General features: G+C 38.3%; 1 protein-coding gene and 1 pseudogene across 3 annotated transcripts in view; both read right to left on the bottom strand.

Annotated features, from left to right (window-relative positions):
- The window catches only part of Dnaaf4 (dynein axonemal assembly factor 4), a 51,685-nt gene extending 25,673 nt beyond the window's left edge, over positions 1 to 26,012 (bottom strand). For all 3 annotated transcript variants that reach the window (XM_005316594.5, XM_021726893.3, XM_005316595.5), the window contains exons 1-4: positions 25,808 to 26,012; positions 25,330 to 25,477; positions 19,216 to 19,349; positions 5,156 to 5,387 (exon numbers count right to left, since the gene is read on the bottom strand). In XM_005316594.5, coding sequence (XP_005316651.1) covers positions 5,156 to 5,387; positions 19,216 to 19,349; positions 25,330 to 25,477; positions 25,808 to 25,930 — 637 coding nt within the window. In that variant the 5' untranslated portion in view covers positions 25,931 to 26,012. The remainder of the gene's footprint in view (positions 1 to 5,155; positions 5,388 to 19,215; positions 19,350 to 25,329; positions 25,478 to 25,807) is intronic.
- LOC144377732 (dnaJ homolog subfamily A member 1 pseudogene) lies at positions 13,297 to 14,799 on the bottom strand (annotated as a pseudogene).
- Positions 26,013 to 26,356: the final 344 nt, after the last annotated feature.

Raw genomic sequence — 26,356 nt, 5'->3', positions numbered from 1 at the left:
TAACTTTCTTACACTCTATCTATGACAATATCTCCTACACATTTCCTTGTAAGAGTGTAAGTTTTTCATCCATCAGAGAGAGGAAATGAGAATAAGCAAAGAATACTAATGAAAAGCTAAACATTTTTATAAAGGTGATGTGCTGTAATGACTATTAAGTTCATATAAGAGAAATTGGAATATAAGCTATTTGAATAAAAAAAGGTAGCTTAAAAATAACAGCAACAACAATAAAAAACAAACTATCAGTAAAGGACCAAAAATATGATACACAGGCTTAAAGGCAAATATTAAAACTGGTGAAAAAAAAAAGATTTGCAAGAAATAGGATAGGGCCAGGTAGAATGGTATGCGCCTGTAACGGTAGCGATTCAGGAGTCTGAGACTATAACAAATTTAAGGCTGGCCTCAGCAACCTAGCAAGACCTTGTCTCAAAATAAAACATAAAAAGGACTGGGGATGTGGCTCAGTGGTAGAGTGCCCCTAGGTGTTCTCTCTCTCTCTCTCTCTCTCTCTTTCTCTCTCTCTCTCTCTCTCTCCCTCTCTCTCACACACACACACACAAAATGGGAGTAATATCCTTGACAGAAAATAAATATAAACAAAGAAAGAAAGAGGAAAAAAATTACTATTTAAAAAACTTGAAAAAGGCCAGGTGCAATCCCAGCTATTTGGGAGACTGAGGTAGATGAATCACTTGAGCCCATGAGTTCCAGGCCAGACTGGGCAACAAGAGAGATCCATCCCATAAATAAATAATTAAATAAAAAATTAGAAAAGACTTTTCAAAGGAGGAGTGTAGGGAAAAGAAAAGGCCTCTTGGACCTAGGAATGCCAGCCAGATGATGTGGAGACAGAAGTGAACATATCAGTCTGGACCTTGGTTCCTGTGGGTACAGAGTCATCTATCAGACTGAGATTGATCACTATAGCAAAAGAAAGTGTCACATTACAAATAACTTAATTTTTTGGACCTCTTTATTGTAAAGCTTGAACCTACCGGATGTCTAAGAATAGATATAATTAAATAAGAAAAATTTTATGGAAACAAATTTGAAAAGATGAAATGACCAATTTAGAAAACAAGTTACCAAAACTTGAAAAAACTAGAAAATCTGAAAAATCCATAACTATTATAAAACTAAACATAACCAGCTGTGATGGCACACACCTGCAATCCCAGCTACTAGGGAGGCTGAGGTAGGAAGACTGTAAGTTAACTGTAAGCCTAGACAACTTATTGAGATCCTGTCTCAAAATAAAAAATAAAAAGGGGTGAGGATATAGCTCAGTGGTAGAGTCCCCTGGGTTCAATAAATAAATAAATAACCCAGTCTGTGGCATTCTCTGATACCATCTCAAAACAAAAAGACTAGCTTGACCCTTTCAACCTAAAAATTCATTTGTTTTAATTCTCAGAATTTAAGAAAACACTTTTAATGATTTCCTTTCCTATTTTTCTTTTCCTTTTCCTAATATTTCCATTATTTGATATTGGATATTTTAGATGAATTTTCTAATTGTTTTATTTTTTCTATTTTAAATCTCTTTGTCATTCTGTTCTACTTTCTGAAAAATTTTCCAAATCTCTTGCTTCCTCAGTGCTCTTTATTTTAGCATCATAGCCTACTGTTCAGTACTAGGGATTGAACCAGGGTCTTGTACATGCGAGGCAAGCACTCTACTACAAGCTACATCCCTGGCCTATTCTTTTTAAATTTCAAGACAGTTTCACTAAGTTGCCCAGGTGTGTGCCTCAATCTTGGTGATCCTCCTGCCTCACCCATCCAAGAGTAGCCGGAATTACAGGCATGTGCTAATGTACCAGGCTGTACTCTGCTCTTTTAAACTGTATATTCATTCTTTCATTAGTTCCACCCTGTCTTAATTACTGTAGCTTGATGCTAAGTTTTCAAATCAGGTAGTTTAATCCACCCCCTTATTTTTTCATTTCTTTTGCTAGGTCACTTGCATTCTCATAAAATTTTAAAATCAATTTGTAAATTTCTAAGGGATTTTTTTTGGTTGGGGGGATACCAGGGATTGAACTCAGGGGCACTCGACCACTGAGCCACATCCCTAGCCTTATTTTATATTTTATTAGTAATCTTCTACCTTCTCTAATAGCACCTCGCTAAATTGCTGAGGCTGGCTTTGAACTTGCAATTCTCCTGCCTCCGCCCCCTGAGCCGCGGAATTATAGGCATGTGCCACTGCGCCTGGCCTCTAAGGGATTTCTACTGGAATTGCACTGAATCTATAGGTCAGTTTAAAAAGAATTAGAGGGCTGGGTTAGTGGCTCAGTGGTAGAGTGCGCGTGCCTGGCACATGTGAAGAACTGGGTTCAATCCTAAGTATCACATAGAAATAAATAAAATAAAGGTATTGTGTAATTGTAATATCATCTACAACCAAGAAAAGAAGAAGAAGAAGAAGAAGGAAGAAGGAAGAAGGAAGAAGGAAGAAGGAAGAAGGAGAGAATTGGAACCAGGCATGGTGGTACATGCCTGTAATTGTAGCACTTGTAAGTTGAGGCAGGAGGATCTTAAGTTTGAGGCCAGCCTCAGCAACTTAGTGAGGCCCTAAGCAATTTAGCAAGACCCTATCTCAAAATTAAAAAAAAAAAAAGGACTGGGGATGTGGCTCAGTGGTAAAGTATCCTTGGGTTCAATCTCTAGATGAAAATCAATCAAAATCAGTCAGCCAATCAATCAATAAGAATTAGCACCTTAACAATATCAAGTTTTCCAATTCATGAGCATGTTATACCTTTTCATTTATGTAGGCCTTTTAAACTATCTCTTAGCAATGACTCCATAACTTTCAGTGATGAGATCTCAAATTTACTTTTTTTAATTTATTCATTAATATTTTATGTTTCTTAGGGCTACTACAAATGGATTCAAGTTTGATTTTCCAATTGTTTGCTGTTGATAAATGAAAATATCAAGTGACTTTCATAATGTTATAACCCAAAACATTGCTAAATCTACTTCTTAGTTCTAGTAGTTATTCTGTATCTTCCTTAGGGATGTCTACATTGAAAATCATCTCTGTTTCTCACTTGTTTGTTTGTTTATTTATTTGGACAGAGGGGCTTAGCCACTGATCCAGCCTTTTTTAAAAATTTTTTTATTTTGACTGGGTTCTTGCTAGGTTGAGTAGGGCCTCGCTAAGATGCTGAGGCTGCCTTTGAACCTGTTATCCTCATGCCGTAGCTTCCCAAGCCACTGGGATTCTAGGTTTGAATGTCCACACCCAACTTCACCTAATCTTTATGTTTTTTATTTCTTCTTCTTGTCTTAATACAATGAGAAAGACTTCAAGTATAATGTTAAATAGAAATAATGAAAATGGACATATTTGCTTTGTTCTTGGATCTATAGGGCAAAGTATTCAATAATTCAACAGTAAATATGATGTTTGCTTCGAAAATATGAAGTTTGTTGAGAAATTTTTCATAAATGAGTGTTGGATTTTGTCAAATGTCTTTCTGTAATATTTAAATGATCACATTTTTTCCTTTATTCTATTAATGTGATGAATTACTCTGAATGATTTTCAAATGGTAAGCCAACTTTGCAGTCCTAAATAAATTCTATTTTCTATTGTAGGACTCAATTTGCTACTGTATTGTTGCAGATGTTCGAATTTATATTCATAAGGCACATAGGTTTACACTTTTCTTTTTCTGTAATGTTTCTGTTAGAATTTGATTTTAGAATTACATTGGCCTCAAAAGGGCGGGGGGAGAGTTGAGAAGTGTTCCTCTATCCTCTATTTTATGAAAGAGTTTTATGTAAAATTGGTATTATTTTATCTTCTTTCTGAATTCTTTTTTGTTTTTCAGACATTCTTTAAATGTCTGGTAGAATCCATTTTTTAAATTTTTCTTTTAAAGTTTTTTAGTTGTTTATAGACCTTTATTTTTATTTATTTATATGTGGTGCTGAAAGCCAAACCCAGTGCCTCACACATGCCAGGCAAGTACACTACTGCTGAGCCACAGCCCAGCCCAAATCCATTATTGATACCACTGGGATCTGGAGTTTTTTTTCCCAGAATTTTTTTTCCCATGCTGGGGAGAATCAAACTCAGGTCTTCAAACAGGCTAGGCAAATGTTATACCACTAAACTACAATGCCCCTGTGGAAAGATTTATAACAGCCAGTTCAGTTACTGTGTCTTTTCAAATTTGCTCTTTTCTCTGTGCCAATTAGGGTACACTTTATTTTTCAATAAATTAGTACATTTCATTTCAGTTGCCTAATTTATTAACATAAACATTCTCACAGGATTCTGTGACCAAAATGATTATTAAGTGACTAATAGGTACATACTACAGTGATACAGAGGACAAAAGGATGATTCACATTCTGGGAAGGACAGAGCAGGATGGCACAAGATGTTATCACACTACTCAGAACAGTGAACAATTTAAAACTTTAAAATTTATCATAGGTATGTAAAGCATAGTATATATAGGGTTCATATAGGATTCATTACTATCCTCAATTTCAGGAATCCACTGGGGATCCTGGAACATATCCCTCAAGGATAAAGGGAGACTTCTATAAATCTACAATAAAATTCAATATTCTAAAATCAGATAAAGTCAAATTTAGCTTTCAATAAACAATTATAATCTTTTACCTGTCTTTGAATGCATCAGGATCAAAGGCCAGAAGCAGCCCTTATTATATGCTAAAGACTAAGTTTGCTTATAGTACTCACTTTCCTCAGTCATGTTAGGAAAGAGTCTTTTAATGAAATTCCTAGTTCCTCATATTTAAAGGAATAAATGAATACTCCTTATGCTGCTTGGCCAGTCCAATTCTTTTGAGACCTAAATTAAGAACATTTTCAACAGCATCTCATCTTTTTTTTTTTTTTTAAGGCACATAAGCAAAGAAGACACAGAATCCTTAGTCATTTTATTAGAAAAGCTCACTACTCCTTATAAAAAGAAATATATTTTTGATATATTAACATTTCATTTTAATCTTCATATTATAGTGCTTATTCTCAATATACAAAACAATGATCTAATACTGTGAACAGGTTAACCAAAATAATAATAATTATCATAATAAAATAGTGTCATATATACTTTACCAACAGTACTCACTTTTCCAAAAAATATTAATCATGTACCTTTTGTGGCAAGATTTTTAGATGTTGAATTTTTAATGAGATTTTTATGTCTTAATTTTTTTCTTTCTTCATCAATTTGCTTTTCTTGTTGACATAATTTCTCTTCTTTCTGAATTCTTTTTCGTTCTTCAGCTTTTCTTTGACACTCTTTCCAGGCTTCCAATTCTTTAGTTGCTTTTTTTCGTTCATTTTCTTTCATATCTTCTATCTTCTTCCTCTCTTCTTCTTCAATCTGTAAAAATTACAATTACCAAATCCTTTAAGACACATAAAGGGGCTGGGGATATGGCTCAAGCGGTAGCGCGCTCGCGTGGCATGCATGCGGCCCGGTTTCGATCCTCAGCACCACATACCAACAAAGATGTTGTGTCCGCCGAGAACTAAAAAATAAATATTAAAAAAATTCTCTCTCACTCTCTCTCCTCTCTCACTCTCTCTTTAAAAAAAGACACATAAAAAGTAACATTTCTTTAAATAAACTGATTATAATAGTTAATTATTCTTACCTCTACATTTTTGCCATTGCATCTATAGCAATAATAGTGAATAAAGAATAAAAATGGGAAAGACAAATGATTTAGTAGAATACCTATTGATTTGTGGGTCCTGGACACATGTTTTAGTCCTGGATCTAATACTATTCTGATCTGGGGCAATCATTTCCTCTAACCTCAGATTACTCATATAAAAAACGATTATTCTAAAAGTTAAATCATTTTCCCCAAAACCTACATATACCTACCGAAACCTATACACAAACATTTGCCTTTCTACCTCTCCAAAGTCTTACCTCATCGTAGGACTGAAGTTGTACCCACCCTCACTTAAGAAAAGAGGGCAGAGAAGGGAAGGAAATAGGAAGGATAAACTAGAGAGTTTGTTTTTGGTGGGTGGAAATGTTTGAAATCTTTATCCTGCTGCTAATTATGTTTACACTGTAGTTGTTTAACACTTTCACATGAAAAGCTGAACATTGGATGAATTTGAAAGCAGTATCTTGTATAGCAATGTGGCAACATTTTTCACTTCTAAAAATGTCTTCACATGGACAAGAACAAATGTTAAATCGAGTAAATAGTTGGTGTATATAACTATCTGACTTTCATATGGTAAAGAAAATTTCTCACCTCCATCCTTTAGAGAAGTACTTTTTTCATTGATCAAAAATGTCCTGTTATGCAATACAGTAGTCATCAGCCACACATGGATAATTAAACACTTTGTGGCTACTGTGACTGAGGAACTGAATTTTCAATTTTACTTTTGTGTGTGTGTGTGTGTGTGTGTGTGTGTAAAATATATAATGTATATTTGTAGTACTGTGGATTGAACCCAGGGGGCCTTTACCACTAGATTACCACTAGATTACCTCTAGTCCTTTTTTATTCTGAGGTAGTGTGAGGATGGCCTTAGGCTTGAGCCTAAGCAACTACATTTTAAAAAACTCCAGTTTGAAACCTGTAAGTCTCACCAGCCACACCTAAGGAGCCCTCCAGTATGGCCCTCAGGCACAAACAAGTCACTCCCCCACACCTCCATAAACTCAGAGTAAAGCCTCTGGCAGGCTGTCTTCACAGGATAAGGAGGAAAGGTGAAAAGATCAGGGTGGGGACCACCAGACCAGATGTTTTAACCCCAGGGTAAATAATGTCACTGACAAATCCAGTGGTAGCTGATAAGGATTGAAAGGGGGAGGTTAAAAGCCCCCAAATTGAGTGTAAGTAATAGAGCAAATGAACAGATATTCAGCCAGCCGATACTGATGCACACAAGCTGGAGAGCCTGATGAGGACCTGGACTGACATCCAATCACTTGTCATCCTTTGCCTGATCCTCTACGTGGTTCTCACCACTCTCAAACTCTATAGCCACATCTTGACCTTGGTGAGAGCTGCAACTTCTCCCTATGACCCTCTCCTCAACCGGCCTTCAGGTCCACTGTGGGACAAGCCTGCCTCGGTTCCTGACCTGATCACTGAGGTCAGAGTGAGTGTGCATCTGCTTGACTTAAAGCCTAAGGCTTCTTTCGATCTGACACTTAAGCTAAACATGCAGAGGGAATGTCTGTCATGAGCCTGTCATGATTAAGTGTGTTTGTAGTGCTTAGAATTAATCTAGAATTGTTTGCTGTGAATTGATTATGTCCAAGGCAGTGCCTCACATTAAGGATTATTGTTTTTCTTGATTAAGAACCTATAGAGTGGGGCTGGGGATGTGGCTCAAGCAGTAGCACGCTCGGCTGGCGTGCGTGCGGCCTGGGTTCGATCCTCAGCACCACATACCAACAACGATGTTGTGTCTCCCAATAACTAAAAAATAAATATTAAAAAATTCTCTCTCTCTCTCCCTCTATCACTCTTTCTTTAAAAAAAAAGAAAAAGAACCTATAGAGTGTGCTGGTGTTGTGGCTCAGCGGTAGAGTGCTTGCCTACCATGTGCGAGGCCCTGGGTTCGATCCTCAGCACCACAGAAAAATAAATAAATAAAATAAAAGTATTGTGTCCAACTACACAAAATAATGAATATTTAAAAAAAGAGAACCTATAGAGTGAAATTGTATTGGGTGATTTGAGTGAATAAAGCACTGAAAAGGGCAGAAGCACATGGACATTCTTTATGTCTCCCCCTTGACTGCATAAGTCACACCTTTTGCCCATCACAACAGATGGGGTCTCACAAAGTTGCTGAGACTGGTCTCAAACAAGTGATCCCCTGACTCAGTCTCCCGAGTTGCTGGAATTATAGGTATAAGTATATATTGCTGGTTATATCAGCAATGAGGACCTGGACTGACATTCCATCACTTGTTGGTTATATCAGTAATATATATTTAAAGTAATTTATATTTAAATAGTACATCTAGAGTGGTTCTAGGATATGGACATGGTGGATGAAGGCTCCTAAAGATTGTATTGCTTTAGGATACAAATTTTATAAGTAAGAAATCTGCACTGAAAGGTGGTCAGTAATATCTATTTGACTTAATACTGTCTTCTAGAAGACTAATTATTTTCCTACTGAACTATGAGACAGTAACTTTAAAGTAAATTTCATAGCATAATGAAGGAGTCCTAATTCTGTTGCTATGATTTGGATCTGGTTTGCTCCCCAACATTCACATGTTAGAGGCTTGATCCTGAGAGTGGTGATGTGGGAAGTGGTAAGGTGGGACCTTTAAGAACTATGGCCTAGAGGGAGATCCTTAGGTCACTAGGGGCACTGTCCTTGGAAGGGATTAAGATAATTCTTAAGAGCCCCTTTGGTTGGTTCTAAAGAGAGCATGTTGTTATAAAAACTGCCTGACTCCTGAATCCCTCTCTGGCTTCCTATTTGGGGATGTGATCTCTTGCTCACGAATGCTCTTGTCATGATGTTATCCACCAGAGGCTGAGCAGATGGGGCTTCCTGATCTTAGACTTTCCGTCTCTAAAACTGTGAGCTAAATAAACCTCTTTTCTTTATAAAGTTACCCATCTTTAGTTGTTTTCTTACAGTAATGAAAAATAGACAAAATATATCCATATCCATGTAAGGCTTGAACTAAGCATAGAAAATAATAATTACTACATATTCCAAGTTCAGAGAGTTGCCAGTGAACTTCCAACAAGATAGGTGAGGAAGAATCCATACATAGCAATGAACCAGTATTTATATACCTGGCAAAGGGGATAATGAACAGTCATTATTAGAGAGGAAGTCACAATCTAAAAGAACAAGATGAGGATTTCACCCAATTTAATAATGTTTGTTTTTTATTCTCTCTGCCCCATGACAAGGAAAAAGGAAAAGCATATAAAGAGTTAGACATCCTTACCCCTCATAATCAATATTGGCAGAGTGATTTTTTTTTAAATTTTTAATTTCAGCTTAAAACAATACATCTTTATTATCTCATGGTTTGGGTGGATCTGGAATTGGGATCAGCTTATTTGGATCTCTACTTCAAGGTCTCTTAAGGGGCTGCAATCAAGGTGTCCACCAGAGCTGGAATCTGGTATGAAGGCTCAGTGAGGAAAGATCTGCTTCCAATCTCATATATATTTGTTGGCCGGATACAGCACTCTGCAGGCTGTTGGACTAAAGGCGGCCACTCTTTGCTGGCTGTCAGCCAGAAGTAAACTTCAGTTCCTAACTATGAGGGCCTTTCCACAGGGCAGCTCACAATATTGCCTTTTGCTTTGTCAAAGGCAGCAAGGACAGCTCCGCAAGTCAAACCTTTGTTTCAGACTTCAATCTTTATTTCCCCCACATTCAGTTAGTCACCGTGCACAAGATCCTAACACTAATACAACTGTCAAGTCTGTCTTCTCTCCATTCTAAGTCCTTAGATTTAGTACTCATCTTCGCTCTACTGGCTATTCTAAGGAGTCTCTCTGGCTTGGTACTACAGCCACAGAGATTCCACAACCAGCTCTCCAGAAGTGGGGAAAGCACTGATTTGCAGCATCTGCTTATTTCCATGGGGCAAATACCCGACCCCGGCTCATTTCAAGCTACTGTCACTGGGAACAGTGTTGGGAAGAGATGCTCAGTAGCTCATCATTATATAGTGTTACCACTCTCCAGATACAGTAGATTTTTAAAAACTTCTCAGAAACTTAGATAATAGCAAAATGTAGTAAGTTAATTAGGAAATTATAAAACTTTAAAATGTTTAATTTTAGTATGATTTAGTATTTAAAAATGGCTATAGTTAACAACCTACTCAGAAAATTCCTAGCTCCACACCACTGCCCTGGCCCTTGTCTTTACATTCAAGATGTTCTCCCAAAGCACAGTAGACATTTCAACACAAACAATACCATGTATCACTGTCCCTGCTCTTGCTGGTGGTTTCTCATGGTACAAAATCTTTTATGTACATAAGACCCCTCATTCTCCACCAAACCTAGGGCTCCAATTGTATTTGGGGTGGAAATTAAATATAAATGATGACAATAACCAAGCCTAACACTGTGCTAAGCACTCAATATTACATGCATTATATTGTTTAATCTTTGCAACAATCATATGAGCTAGCTACTTTTTTTTTTAAAGAGACAGATGAAATTCTTTTTTTTTTTTTAAAGACTGAGTGAGAGGGGAAGAGAGAGAGAGAATTTTAATATTTGTTTTTTAGTTTTCGGCAGACACAACATCTTTGTTTGTATGTGGTGCTGAGGATCGAACCCGGGCTGCACGCATGCCAGGCGAGCGCGCTACCGCTTGAGCCACATCCTCAGCCCTAAGCTAGCTACTTTTATTTTCCCCATTTTGCAAATGAGGAAAGTGAAGAGTGTTTAAGTGACATGTAAAAGTTTATGTGGAGGGCTAGGGTTGTAGCTCAGTGGTAGAGCATTTGCCTCAGTGGTGAGGCACTGGGTTTGTGCTTGGCACCACATAAAAATAAATAAATAAAATAAAGTTATTGTATCTATCTACAACTAAAAACATACTTAAAAAATATGTGGAAAATACATAATAGAAATGGTCCAATAATAAAAGCCAGACTCTTGGGGCTGGAATTGTGGCTCAGCGGTAGAGCGCCTGACTAGCATGGGTGGGACCTGGGTTCAATTCTCAGCACCACATAAAAGTAAAGGCATTGTGTTGTGTCCATCTACATCTAAAAAATAAATGTAAAAAAAACAAAACAAAAAACCAAACCCAGACTCTTAGAATTACAATAGTCTCATCAACAATTTAACACTCCCTACATGTACTATGTTCTTCTATTCTTCCCATTCATGTTTTATTCTCTATCTAGAATGCCACATGACTAGTGATCCCGCAGCACCATTACTTTACTCTCACCCACTCAAGAAGCTGCTACTCTATAAGTACCTTGTTCAATGGCACTTAGAACTAGATGCTTCAGCTACTTTCTAAACTGGGAGGTAAGAGAAATTGAAAGACTCAGAGCATACAGCCACCCCTGGGAGTCAAGTAACACCAGAAGCAGGGCTGACATGAGGCGGTAAGCATTTATTGGTAAAAATAAAACAAAAACCTAATTTTCTCCAAGTTCCAAGGCATGAAGAAAATAGCTAAGGTGTCTTAGGGTTGAAAGCAGTCAAAATATATTCCTATTAAAATGGAATGAAGTCTAGCTAACTATTCCTTGTTTGTTTTGTTGTTGTTTTTTGGTGTTTTATTTTGGGTGGGGGGTTTATTATGTTTGCTATTTAGGATCCAGCTATGCCTTTGTGCATACTAAATACACACTCTATTGTTGAGTTACACCCCCAGTCCCATAACTGTCCCTTCTTAAACTATCACTAAATTAGAAAGAAAGAGATAAAGGAGAGGGAAGGGAGGTGGATAGAGAGGAGGAAGAGGAGGAGGAGGGAAGAGGAAAAGGGGAGGACAGGGAGAAGAAAGGAGAGAGGAATTGATGGAAGAAATGGAAAAAAGAAAAAGAACTCATTTTACTATCCAAAACTAAGAACTTACAGATAGCTCATTGCCAGGATCCTTGTGGCACGCAGAAGTCTAGAGAATTCTAGAGTACTATACCCCCCCCCCACCCTGTTCCTCCCAAAGAGTTCTTCATCCATTCTGGAACATCAATTTCCAGAAAACAAAGTGGAAATTGGAAAAATCAGGAGTGGAGATTTTGCTGGTCCTAAAGAAAGGAAAAGGAGAAGTCTTACAGACTACCAAATTGGGTAGTAGTCAATCAAAAGTCCCTTCCTGACCCCTTCCCTTTGACCTCAAATATTCTTTCCAGCTACTGGTGAACATAGGTGGAATTAAAAAAATAGAGTTCTGTGGAGATGGGCTTCCAGCTCCTGACTGTCTTCCAGAGGAGCAATGTCAACATCAGAAGGTAGAATTTGATTCCAAAAGAGCACCACATCTGTTAAAGATGTGCACATCTGTGTCCTGGTTTTACTTGCTATGGGATCTGTTATTTCTTCTTTTTTTTTTTAATATTTATTTATTTTTTTTAGTTTTCGGCGGACACAACATCTTTGTATGTGGTGCTGAGGATCGAACCCGGGCCACACGCATGCCTGGCAAGCGCGCTACTGCTTGAGCCACATCCCCAGCCCTGGGATCTGTTATTTCTATAGAAGATGCTGGTAGTGGAGCAAAAGTCCTTGGTACTATAAGTTTTCTTAGGCACATGAGGCTATTGTAGGGCCTTACACTTACTAATTAGAATTTGGGTTATCTGGTCTGTGGACCACCATTTTTTAGAAATCCAGGCTTCTGAAAGTCTTTTTAATCAAAGAAAGACATGTTTCTTCCCTTATATGCTAGACAGAAGGCATACTGGGTATGTTATGGCTTAGAAAAATAAGTTAACTGTCAGTACTATATGGATAGGAGAACAATTCAGGGAGGTACAGAACCTAGAAGGACACTGCCAACCGGCCTCCCTGTACTTCCAGATTAGATGAACTCTATCCACTAGAGTGTCCAAAGCATTTTTCTCTGTTAGTCAGCTTTTCCTCACTATGACCAAAATACCTGATAAGAACAAGATAGAAGCAGAAAAGTTCATTTGGGCTCATAGTTTCAGAGGTCTCAGTCCATGGTTGGTTGACTCCATTTCTCTGGGTCTGAGCTGAGGCAGAACATCATGTCAGAAGAGCATGGTAGAGGACAGTAGAGTGAATTTTAAATAAGGTTTTAAAAAATACACATGACTTAAGTATTGATTACCAAAAGTGAGACTCTTCTTAAAATCAAAAGTAATAATAAAGTTTTGGTATTGCAGCCAAGATGTAGTTAAGGGAATTATATCTATAATTTTAATTTAGAATAAGTTACATTAGAGACACACAATACTCTCAGAGAGTAATGAGGAAGAAGAGGGACAAAGAAGGATTCTCAGAAAAGGAATATGACAAAGAGAAAAGCATGAAGGAAAGAACATAAAGCTTATGGCTAGGGAAAAAGAGAAATTATGTATCAAAAAAAAAACAATGTATAGGAAAAAAAACCAGTTTTCTCCTCTGCAATGCTTTTATAATACTGTTTTTTGGGGGGCAGGAATGGGGTACGGGCGAATGAACCCAGGGCTTAACACATGCTAGGCAAGCATTCCACCACTGAGTTACATCCCAACACTTTTTATTTTGAGACAGGTCTAAGTTGCCCAGATTGGCCTAGAACTTTCTTTTTTTTTTTTTTTTTAAGTTTTCTTTTTCTGATTGCAAGTTAAATACAGAGTTTTAATTTTATAGCTTAACAATGAAGGGTCATACACTGAAATCAACACATATACCTAGTATTTCAGTCTAAGTTTGTCCACATACACAGCTGAAATCAATTACAAGGTCTGGCCTAACAGATGCTAGGGGAACTTTTTTAAAAGTAGTCTTTACAGGTATTAAACAACTTCTTGCACACTGAAGTCATCATACATACAGGGCAAAGTCAGAGCTTTTATATTTGCGTTTATTCTTCATTTAACTTTTAAAACACTACTATAATTGAATATTAAAACAAAAACAATAGCAAGTAGTGAGCATATTATGATTATAATCCTTCACTCATTCACTACTGCATATAAAATGCCTGCAGTGAGTGTTATTCACTGGCCCCATTAAGAGGTTTGACACTGAATACCACCTCTGGGATGATGTTCATCATCCTCATATGCTTCTCCATTATAATGGCGCCATCTTTCCTGATTTGGATCAAAGTCCACCAGTTCTACTTGATCCATTTCATCAGTCTCTTCCACTTCCTTCTTCTCAGGTAGGAGTTTTTCCAGCAAAGAGAGTTTGTCAGGAGACAGAAAGCCATTTTCAGGAAAGTTTACCTTAAACTTGATGATTAGGCGACCATTTTCATATGGTCTACGATGAATTGGCATACCTTCATTTAGCACACACTTTATATCTCCATGCTTGACAATCTGACCTGGATGAGAGGTGATGACTATGGTTCGATTATCAAGAGTAGATATTGGCTTCTGGAAGCCACATAATGCTTCCACCAGCTGTATGTCCATACACATGAAAAGGTCTTCTCCTCATCGAGTAAAAACAGCATGGTCCTTCTGATCTAATACAATGATAATATCTCCTGGTTCCAGTCCTGGCTCTTGGTCTCCTTCACCATGGAATGTTATCTTCTGTCCATCTTTCATGCCTTTGTCAATATGAACTTCCAGAATCTTCTTCTCTCGAACTATCTTCCTTCCATTGCAGCTTTTACATCTATCTTTAGGACTGATCCATTCTCCATGGCCCTGGCACTCCATGCACACAGACTGAATTTGCTGAACCATTCCAGGTCCTATCTGATGAATTCTTATTTGCATTCCAGTACCTCGGCAGTTGGGACATCACTCTACTGCTCCTTTCTTACCACCTCGGCCTTCACATTTGTCACAAATTACATTCTTTTGCAGAGCCAGTTTTCTTGTTGCACCATTATATAAATCTTCTAATGTTACTGAGAGCTGGTGCACAACGTTTTTACCTCTTCTTTCTCTCTGCATCCTTCCTCCTCCTCCAAAAAACATATCAAAGATGTCCATTGGGGAGCCAAAACCACCACCTGCTCCACCCTCCTTAATTGCCTGTTCTCCTCCTTTGTCATATAATTCCCTTTTCTTGGCATCAGAGAGAACTTCATAAGCTTGAGAAATCTGTTTAAACTTTTCACCTTCATTTGGATTCTTTTTTTTTTTTTTTTTAATTTTTAATCTTTAGTTCTCGGCAGACACAACATCTTTGTTTGTATGTGGTGCTGAGGATCGAACCCGGGCCACACACATGTCAGGCAAGTGCACTACCGCTTGAGCCACATCCCCAGCCCTTCATTTGGGTTCTTATCAGGGTGCTACTTCAAAGCCAGTTTTCTATAAGCCTTTTTTAATTCTTCCTGGGTGGCACTGGGTTTGACCCCCAAAACATCATAGTAAGTGGTATCTTTCACCATTTTCTATAGCCGGTGAGCGGGCTGGGGCCGTTGTGAGGGAGTGGGAAGGAGTGCGTAACTGTGTGCAGCCCGGGCAGCCTCCGCTCCTCCGCCTCTCACCGAGTGTTCTGGAAAGTTCCTGGCCTAGAACTTTCAATTCTGCCTCAGCCTCTGGAATAACTGGGGGTTTTAGGTGTGTGTCACTATGACTAGTTCTCACAATATTTTATACTTCACTTCTGATCACCAAGATGTGTGGATTTTTCCTATATTGAACAATTCTCTAACACCAACTCGGTGTCCTATAATACAATTCAATTCTGACACTATCTACCTGGACTTAGCACCAGATCCCACAGGTTTAGGGTCAGTCTCACAAAACTTCCCTGCCCTCAAATAGATACCAGTAATAAGTCCAGGGCTATGATACTTCTAATTGACCGGCGATAAAGTAGAGGGTCTCACAAACCTCTCCAATCAGGGGTGGGGTTGTGGCTCAGTGGTAGAGCACTTGCCTATCATGTGTGAGGCACTGGGTTGGAGTCTCAGCACCAATATAAATAAATAAATTAAATAAAGATCCTTCAACAACGAAAAAAAATTTTTAAAAAGTCTCCAATCATTTGTTACAAGAACTCACAAGACTCAGGGAAACTCTTTGCATATATTTACCTTTTAACATAAAAGGATCCAACTCAAGAACAAACATATCAAAGAGATAGACAGGGAAAGACTCCAAAATAAGGAACACTATAGTGATTGATTTGGGGCGATTTGTCCCTCCCCACTCTGGGACATTTGACAATGTTTAGACACTTTTTTTCTTTTTTTGCAGTGCTAAGGATCAGAACTCAGGACTTCATGAATTTGAGGAAAGTGTTCTACAACTGAACTAAAGCCTCAGTACCCAGAAAAACTTAAAATGCTAAGAATGAAGGGCTGGAATATAGCTTGGTGGAACAGTACTTGCCTATCATGCATGAGGCTCTGGTACCCAGGAAAAAAAATTCTTAAAATGCTAAGAATAAATTTAACAAAATATGAGCAAGTTTTATATGTATGCTACATAATTTTCCTAAGGGACATAAAGTAAATCCAAATAAATAAAGATAAATAAAGATAAAAGAATGTTCCTGAAAGTAAATCTCAGTACTGTAAATAGATTTATACTTTGCAAATTAATTTATAGTCAATGTAAATTCAATCAAAATACCAAAAGGAATCATAGGAAACTTGGTAAATAAATGTAAAATTCATATGCAAAATAAAAAAGTTCAGGTTTTATGGCGATATGAAAGGCTGGCCATTTCCTCTCCATAAATATCAAGGATAAAACTGGATAGAATTATCAAAAACAATCATTTTAGGGCACTGGAAATTAACCAAAGGAAAACTGCAAATGGAAAAGTGTTTATTTAGAGAAAACTGACAAAGTTATAGATTAGAACAAAGGGAAGCTGTGTCCTGCCTGAAAATGCTCCTAACTACTTACTTCTAGCTAGGATGATGAGCCGGTCAGTTTTACCAACATGACGTTAGCAAAAAAGAACCCAGCAGCTTTGTTGGCAAAAGGTATGACTCATTTCTGGGTGAGGGAGCAAAAACTTGTGGCTTTGCCCTCTTCAAGTGTGTCACCCTCCAGGAAGCCCCACATGTCCAGCCATCTGGGAGCTCTCCAAACCCCACAGAGTTTTTGTGGAGACTTTAAATAAATTTTAAAAACAAGAAAAGAGCTTTTAAATTGTTACTCCTATTCTTACAATAAGAAAAAGTTGGAAAAACCAAAAGTCAAGTTTTCTTGGACTCATAAGAAAAGTGAAGTTACAGAGCAAATTATTACCCTGCAATAAGGAGAAAGAGGTTGAATCTAAGAAAAACAAAATGTCTATTTTTCCTCTCATCAACACAGACTTCTAACATCAGATGTGTAAGAATTTTTCCCCACCAGCAAGTGAGCAATCAGTTTTGCGTCTGGGTGTTCTTTAATCCTGTTCAGTTCTGATACTATCTACTTAGAGATAGCATCAGATGCCATAGATTGACACCCCACCCCACTCCATTACTTTAGATGTCATCACAAGCCCCAGGTGGTCTTTACCTGTGCTTCTGACCTGTGAAGGGTCCAAATAATTTGTTCAAGCTGCTCACAGAACTTGGAGAAACACATTTACCAGTTTATCATAAAGAATATTACAAAGGATACAGATGATACAACATACAGGTCAAGGTATGGGGGAAGTAGTAAATAAGTTCCATGCCCTCTTCAAGCTTGCTACTTCCAGGAACCTCCACATGCCCTGATATATTATATGGAAGTTCTCTGAACCTTGCCCTCTTGGGGTTTTTTTTTTTTTTTTAAGAGAGAGAGAGAGAGAAAGAGAGAGAGAATTTTTAATATTTATTTTTTAGTTTTTGGCAGACACAACATCTTCGTATGTGGTGCTGAGGATCAAACCCGGGCCGCACGCATGCCAGGCGAGCGTGCTACCACTTGAGCCACATCCCCAGCCCCTCTTGGGGTTTTATGGAGACTTCATTGCATAGGCATGGTGAGGAAACCTAGCAAGGTTCTATGTATACCATTTATTCCTTCAAGGTATGGGGCAGGACACCTCTGGACTAAGGAGGGTCTTTTTATTATTGGTTGTTTTTAGTTATACAAAACAATAGAATTCATTTTGATATAATTATAAAGGCATGAAATATAATTTGTTCTAATTCAGTCCCCAGTATTTCCCCTTTCCCTCCCCTTACTCCCTTCCCTCTACTCTACGGGTCTTTTCCTATTTACTTATACTTTTTTTCTACTTGTAGTTTTTTTTTTAATATATTTTTTTTAGTTGTAGTTGGATACAAAATCTTTAATTTATTTATTTTTATGTGGTGCTGAGGATCGAACCAAGGGCCTCGCCCGTGCTAGAGGAATGCTCTACCGCTGAAACACACACCCAGCCCCTCTACTTGTGTGTTGTTTTTTTTTTAATTTGTGTCTTGTGGATGTACATGATGGTGAGATTCACTGTGGTATATTCATATGTTCCTATACATATACATACACACACACACACACACACACACTCACAGATTCATTCCACTGTCTTTCCCTATCCCCTCCTTTCATACTTCTTTGTCTACTCCACTCATCTTTCTTCTTTCTTTTTTTTTTTTTTATCCCCTTATCCCATTTTGGGCTAGCTTCTACATACCAGAGAAAACACTCAATCTTTGTCTTTTGGGGACTGGCTTATTTCACTAGCATGATAGTCTCCAATTCCATCCATTTACCAGCAAATGTACAAAGTCTTTATGGCTAAGCAATATTCCATTGTGTACCACATTTTCTTTATCCATTCATATGTTGAAAGGTACCTAGGTAGGCTCCATAGCTTGGCTATTGTGAATTGTGCTGTTATACATATTGAAGTGGTTGCATCACTGTAGTATCCTGATTTAAAATCTTTTGTGAGGAGTGGGTGACTGGGTCAAATGTTGGTTCTATTCCTAGTTTTTTGAGGAATCTCCATACTGCTGTCCAGAGTGGTTGCACTAATTTGCAGTCCCACCAACAATGTATGAGTGTACCTTTTTCCTCACATTTTCACCAACATTTATTGTTATTTATATTCTTGATAATTGCCATTCTAACTAGAGTGAGATTAAAAATCAAAGGTGGGCTTAATGACCTATTATCAGACAAGGGAAGTCAGAGATTTTTTTTTTTCAGTGCTGAGAATAGAGAATTCTCTTATAGCTAACTAAAGGCAGGGAAATATTAGAGTTTCTTAGGAGTCACTATCAGAAAGAGAAGTTCTAATTTTGTTTTCCTGTGCTGTAGATTGAACTAAGGACCTAGCACTAGGCAAGTGTACCATTAATCTATGTCCACAGCCCTTTTTAATTTTTCATTTTGAGACAGAGTATCACTAAGTTGCCCAGCCTGCCCTCAACTTGCAATCCTCCTGCTTCAGCCTCCAGAGTACCTTGGACTACAGGCATGCACCACAACAGCACCCAACTTACCACCGAAGTACTATACCTTTGACTTTCACAGATTTTCCAGAATACATGCAATTAGCAGATGGCTCATATAACATAGTAAGTTCTATAATCAAATGTTGAGAACTATTATGATTGAAACTAATTGTCTTCACATCCTTACTATTATCTCTTCAGAGGACTTTCCTATCAATGCAACTTACCTGCATCATGACATTTAGTGTATATTTTTGATTTTCTCGCTTTGCTGTAGCTTTTGCTTCTGTAGCCTCCTTTGCTTTCTCCTGTGCTTGTAAAATAGATTTTTCTCTTATTATCTGCATCATCTCTTTGTCCACTAAAATATAAGGAATATTGGTAAACCAGGATTATGATAAATTCTTTGACTTAGGAGAAAACTACTTAATATACTAAATCAAGATGAGATTTATTCTGACCCAACTTCACAAGAAGTGAAAATATGTTTTAATATTCAACTGACCAGGGGTTAACATTAAAAAGATAAACAATTTATGGTAATAATAATACTGAGGGGGGGACAGGAAGGGATCAAAGAGGGATGCACAGGAATGAGAGAGAAGAGAGGAGAGAGGAAGGAGTAAAGATGGAAGAATAGGAGACAGGAGAATACATTTGTCTTCCTTCCTTTCTGTTGAGAACTAGTGCTATTTGCTTATAAACCTGATCATAGTGATTCATCCCTTGGTATCTCCTAGAAGGGAAGATGAGTGGAGATCACTTGAAATAATCCACCTGAAATAATCAATCATCTTCTAAAACATAGTATTCATTCATACATATAAAGAAGAGAGGGCCAGGCCCAAGAAAATTCCAAAGTAGCATTGACATGTTCTATGTACAGCTTTACCATTTGCAATTATATTTATTGTGGCTCAGTGTTTTACAAACTGCAGACTGTGGTCCTTTAAAGGGTAAATTATCTTGGGGAAGGAGAAATCAGAACCTGAGAGAAAGAATCTAAGAGAGGAGGAAATTGGTGGTGTGGGGGGGGGGGCAGGAGGTAGGTCTGAGGCCTCTCCCCAACACTCTTCTATTTAGAAAGAAGGAAACAGACAGTTGGATAGTTTCTGGAGCAGGAAAAAAAATCAAAAGAATACAATTTTCCAAATGAAATTTTCCATACTTAAATGAAGAGTGTATCAAGAAGAAACTTAAAGAAAAAATTAAGTGGGGCAGGGCATGGGGGGTGTAGTTGAACACATCTGTGATCCTAGCTACTAAGGAGGCTGAGGCAAGAAAATAACAAGGTTGAAGCCAGCCTGGGCAATGCAGCAAATATCAAAATAAAAAATAAAAAGGGCTGAGATGTAGCTCAGTGGTAGAGTGTTTTCCCAAGGTGTGCAAGGCCTTGGCTTCAATATTTATCACTGCCAGATTAAAAAAAAAAAAAGAGCAGCAAATATGCTTTGAGTAAGGAGGCAGACAAGCTTAAAACACAGGCTGGAGGTCCACAGAACTTTGTGTGAAAAAAAAGATTGTTAAATAAATAATCTCACTGAATTGCAAGTGAAACTGAGTTTCAATTCTAGAGGAATCTCAAACCTAGTTTCTGAGGTAGAATCAATGTCTATTAATTGCTATGTAAGTAAGTTTTAAGACTTTTGATTAGTTTAGATCAGAGACTTGCAAACTATTATCCAGGAGTCAAATCTAGAAAACTGTTTCTCTAACCCACAAGCTATGACTAATTTTTCACTTTTTTTCTTTGAATTAGAGATTGAACCCACAGGTGCTTAACCATCGAGCCGCATTCCCAGACTCCCTGCTTTTTTGGTGAGGGGGACAAGGTCTCACTAAGTTGCTTAAGGCCTTGCTAAATTGCATTCCTCCAGCCTCAGTCTTCATTTTTTTTTTTTTTTTTTTTTTGGTATTAGGGGTTGAACCCAGGGGCACTTAACTACTGAGCCACTTCCCTGGCCCTTTTTTGTAGTTTATTTAGAGACAGGGCTCACTGAGCTGCTTAGGGCCTCACTAAATTGCTGAAGCTGGCCTTGAATTTGCAACCTCCCTCCCAGCCTTCTGAACCACTGGGATTACAGGTGTGCAGCACCACACCTGGCAGCCTTCATTCATGTTTTTAATAATAAAAAAAATTTTTTTTAAATTTAGTGTCAAATAAACTTAGATTAAATTCAAATTTCAGCATCCACAAATATCTATCATCTGTGGTTGCTTTTGTGCTACGGTGGCAGAGCTGAGTGGATGAGATAGAGACCATTTGACCTGCAAAGTCTATAACATATTGTCTGATCCTTTACAGAAAATGTTTGCTAATATGGCTGTCCATATAACTATGAAAGAGGAGAATCAAGTAGCCTTTCAATACAAACAGCTGTGTAAGACAGATTATAATGAAAGAAAATTCCCCTCCCACTTCTAGAGAAGGTTGCTATTAGGTTAAAATGAGAATTTGAACCTGACTCAGCGGCGCACGCCTGTAATCCTAGTGGCTCAGGAGGCTGAGGCAGGAGTATTGAGAGTTTGAGGCCAGTCTCAGCAACTTAGCAAGGCCCTAAGCAACTCAGTGAGACTCTGTCTTTAAATAAAATCAAAAAGGGGGGGGGGCTGGAGGATGTTGGTAAGCACCCTTGAGTTCAACTCCCAATACCAAAAAAAAAAGAAAGAAAGAAAGATTAGAATTTGATATAGAATAAAGTGTTTAATGTCAGATAATATGTTGTAGAAAAAGTATTAAGTTTTCCTGATAATTACCCTCCTGTTATATACTAAGAAGATCATGGTTAAAATACTTCCTAGGGGAATTTGTTGGCCAGAAAGACACACATATAAACATCTAAGTCCGTAATTCTCAAACCTAACCCATCAGAATCACTTGGGGATGTGCTTGCCTCATCTGTTTATTTTTAAATAAGCCATTACAATAGGTGATGGTTCTAGTCCCACTTAACATCAAAATTAAAATTATTAGGAAGAGTCAACATAAATGGAAGTTTTAACATTTAGTCTTAGCTCAGAAGTCAGAACACCCTGGTTGTGTTGTTTGTTTGTTTTTTGTGATGCTGGAAGTTGAACCTGGGGCCTTGTGCATTCTAGGGGACACTCTACCACTGAACCACATTCCCAGGCTTTGTTTTTTTATTTTTTAAAACCAGAACATTTACTGGGTGGCTTGAAACTCTCAAAATGTACTGGATGTTGCAACAGCTGCCCTCTTGGGTTTAAGAGTTGTTCCTTCACAGAATCCATGCCTGAATCTGTGTGTACAATTTTTATGTGCCTCATTCAACCATACCTGGTGATATTTTATCTTTGAGTGTTGGCACTCCAGTTATACTTTCTCTTGCACTTGGCAGGGTAGCCATATTTGCCACAAGTCGACTTCTGAAGGTGACAGACCTCAGAGCCACAGCATCAGCACTATGTGTGCATCTTATTATGCTTTACAAAGGATTCTGGGAATGTTTTATGTCTATCACAAGTCACTGAGTCACAAAGGAAGGCAGGGGTGGGAAAACAAGAATCTGGTTTTTAAAAACTCCTTAGGATAATTTGGAACTCATTAAAGAAATCAAATAACATTTCTATGGTAATCTACTTTAGTAAGTATTGTCTGAACTAAAATACTAGATCATAGGAGGAAAAAATTCTACCTCAGTGCTGGTCTTGAGGATTAAAAATTAAATCCCACTGTAAGATACCAACAGAGTTTTTTTTTGGCGGGGGGTAGGGGGGATTGAACCCAGGGGGATTTAACCACGAAGCTGCATCCCCAGCCATAATATATATATTATGCTGAGGCTGGCTTTGAACTCATGATCCTTCTGCCTCTGGGATTACCTCCCAAGCCACTGGGATTACAGGAATGCGCAACTGTGCCTAGCCCAACATTCTCTCTCTCTTTTTTTTGTAGTTGTAGATGCCTTTATTTGTTTATTTTTATGTACTACTGCTAATTGAATCCAGTGCCTCACACATGTTAGGTAAGTGCTCTGCCACTGAACTATAGCCCCAGCCACCAACAGAGTCTTAATATAAAGAATGGTTGCAGTCCCTTCCATTCTTTTTTTCTTTTCTTTTTTTATTATTTATTTTTTAGCTACAGGTGGACACAATATCTTTTTTTATTTTTTATGTAGTGCTAAGGATCGAAGCCAGTGCCTCACACATGCTAGGCAAGCGCTCTACTTCTAAGCCACAATCACAGCCTCCTTCCATTCTTAATAGCACATACTTACAGTGAAATGACAGAAGCCTATGAGAAATTCTAGGTGGTAGATACAATGTACTAGAAGACATGGCAACTAGAAGAGGAAGGAGGAAAATAAAGGTAAAGCAGTAGAAGACAATTACTGACCCACAAAGCTTGAGCTGGGCAGTAGAAAAGAATACTACTTAAGAGTACAGGAAACTAGGTTTACACAGAGATCTCAACTTTGGCTGTATAATTCCTGGAAAGCTCTTTTGAAAAACTGCCAATTCAAGGGCTGGGACTGTACCTCAGTGGCAGAGCACTTGTCTAGCATGTGTGAGGCACTGGGTTCGATCCTCAGCACCATATAAAAAAATTAATTAAATAAAGGCATTCTGTCCATCTACAACTACAATTTTTTTTTAAAAAAATGCCAGTTCCTGAGTATCACTCCCAGAAACTAATTTTATTGATGTAGGATGAGTTTCAGATGTCTGTATTTTTTATAAATTCAAAAAGTGATCCAAATATGTAGCCAGGGTTGAGAACCTCTGCTCTAGAGTGAAACTACTAAAGCTCTAGTTCCAGCCTGCCAGTGACTAGCTGTGTGATTTTTGCCAATTATTCAATCCTTCTACACTTAAAAAAATATAACAATACCTAAATGATAAGTTGTTTCAAGAATTAATAGATATGTTAGTATCTAACACAAAGTAAGCTTTCCTTAAAGGCCACATCAGGAAGGCATAACCCTAAGATAAAAGCCCACATCTCTTCTGTTTAATGTGTTCTAACTGAATAATTCCATCATTATGCTTATTTTTTAAAAATATTTATCTTTTGTAGTTGGACATGATAACTTTTATTTTATTTATTTATTTATGTAGTGCTGAGGATTGAACCCAGGGCCTTGCACATGCAAGGCGAGCACTCTACCGCTAAGCCATAACCCCAGTGGTAGCTGAAGCACTTTCTCTTTCTCTATTTTTTTTAAGGAGGGGAGTACTAGGTATTAAACCCAGGGGAAATTAACCACTAAGCTACATTCCCAGCCCTTTTTAGTTTTTGAGACGGGCTCTCACTAAGTTGCTGAGGCTGGCCTCAAACTTGGAATCCCCACTTAAGCTTCCAGAAGCACTGGGATTACAGGCTTGCTCCACCAAACCCTGGCAGTACTATCTCATTTTAATGCAGGTGCATCTATGTGCCTTTTTTTTTTTTAATCTAGAAGAGCAATTGAAGGAGTTCAAGGCATGCCACACCAAAATATGATACTTTGGTATACTGATTATTTTGAGCTGAAAGAACTTGCAAAACATCAAATGGGTGCTTTCCCTGATCTCTTACCTGCCTAATGTCCAATAACAAATTCTCATCAAAAAAACCCAATTGTCATAAATCCCCTCCCTTGGGGTTTCATTAACCAGGGAGTATTCTCTCCTTTTTTTTTTTTTTTTTTTTTTAATATGGCATCTGGCTGTGTTGCCCAGGCTGACATTCAACATCTGGGCTTAAGTGATCCTCCTGCCTCAGCCTCCTAAGTACCTGAGACTACAGGCATCTGCTGTCCTGTCTAACTAGTATCAACTCTTAGCACAGGAGTGCAGATTAGAAGTCCACAATGCACTCTAATAAACTTTGATACAAACTATTATATTTCCCATCTATTCTTTTAAAAAACCCATTTGTCTTTCCTAAATACATGCTGTCCTAAGTGTCCTACTCTTTCTCCTTCACCTTCCCCTATTAAGAAGGTTTATATAAGTCCACTAGCCTCAGCAACTTAGAGACCCTGCCTCAAAATTTAAAAATAAATAAATAAAAAGCACTGCTTATGTAGCACAGTGGTAAAGCATCCCTAGATTCAATCTCCAATACGGGGGAAAAAACTATATGAACTGAAATTTCATCACTTTTTTGAGTTATTCACTCTTTTTCTGCAATGCTGCTAAATATATAATATTAAAAGTTAATAAATCTGTAGGCACTTTCTCCTGTTAATCTGCCAGATTTTTCATGTACCAAGCTATAAAATGTAGAAAAGTTTTTCTTCCCCTACACAATATAGCTGTTTCAAAGAATTTTTTAAAGATATAAATCAGAAAAAAAGCTCAAGCAGATGAATATCTTTTAATAAAGAACTTACCACCTGACAGAGAAAGCGTCTCCCACATGACCGCTTCTTTTTTATACAAAGTAAAAACAATAGTGTCATTCCCAATCTTTGCTTTGCTGCTTGCATCGTCTATGGGAGCATAGAGAAATGCCTCAAATAAAAATGGAGGAAAGTTCACCTGTTCAGAAGAGACAAAACAGAAATTTGGCTGGTCACACAAATGAACGATACCAGCATTAAAAGAAATCCGTGTTAAAAAGCCAAACTAATTTTCCGAAAGGTTCACTAAATCTATTCCGGGTAGCAAAATTTAGCAAGACGTGAAGAAGCCCTGAGCTGATGTCCTTTATCTACAGATGAGATGTCACCTGTTTGTTTAAAAGAAAAAAAGAAAAGAAAAATTGAGAACGGTCCTCTGCAAGGAGGCTCGCTTTGCGCGCGCCCAGCCGCGCAGTCGCCGAAGGTTCGGGCCACACCCCCGGGCGGACGGCACGACTAGCGTCCCAACCTTGAGATAGTTTTCGGTGCAGAACACGTCCGCGTCTCTGACACAGACGCCTCGGAGGGGCAAGGAGAGGAAGACCGCAGTCTTGGTCTGCTGCCAGCTGTAATTGCTAACCAGCAGCGGCATCCTGGGAGTGACAGGAGCGGGAGGGTCGGCGGGTTGCTGCCGGCGACTCCTCGGTTTCTAGGGAAGCTTGGGTTACCACGCGTCACCCCTTCCGGGTCAGGCCGGGCGGGAGCCCCTGGCTCCCAGCGTGCCCCGGGCGCCCTCGGTCAGCGCTGACTGTCAGGCCCCCGGCATCGGACTGCGATGTCAGTCGGCTTCCCGGGGGTTACCTTCTTCTACTCCTGCTGCGAGAATTTCCAAAAAGTAGACCCACGTCTACTTAAGAACAGTCTTCGTGCCTTAGAATGCAAAGAAAGGATGTGGGCTTAATGGCTCAGGAAAGCGGTCCAGGAGCAGGTGAGACACCTGCGTGTTACTGGAACCTTGAACCTTTGTTCTGACCGAGGCTATTTGGAGTTAGCACCATTTGATGTTCCTATTGAGGAA

Source organism: Ictidomys tridecemlineatus, chromosome 5, assembly GCF_052094955.1.
Source record: "Ictidomys tridecemlineatus isolate mIctTri1 chromosome 5, mIctTri1.hap1, whole genome shotgun sequence".
Classification (NCBI taxonomy): Eukaryota; Metazoa; Chordata; class Mammalia; order Rodentia; family Sciuridae; genus Ictidomys; species Ictidomys tridecemlineatus.
This window is presented reverse-complemented; position numbering and strand designations above follow the sequence as displayed.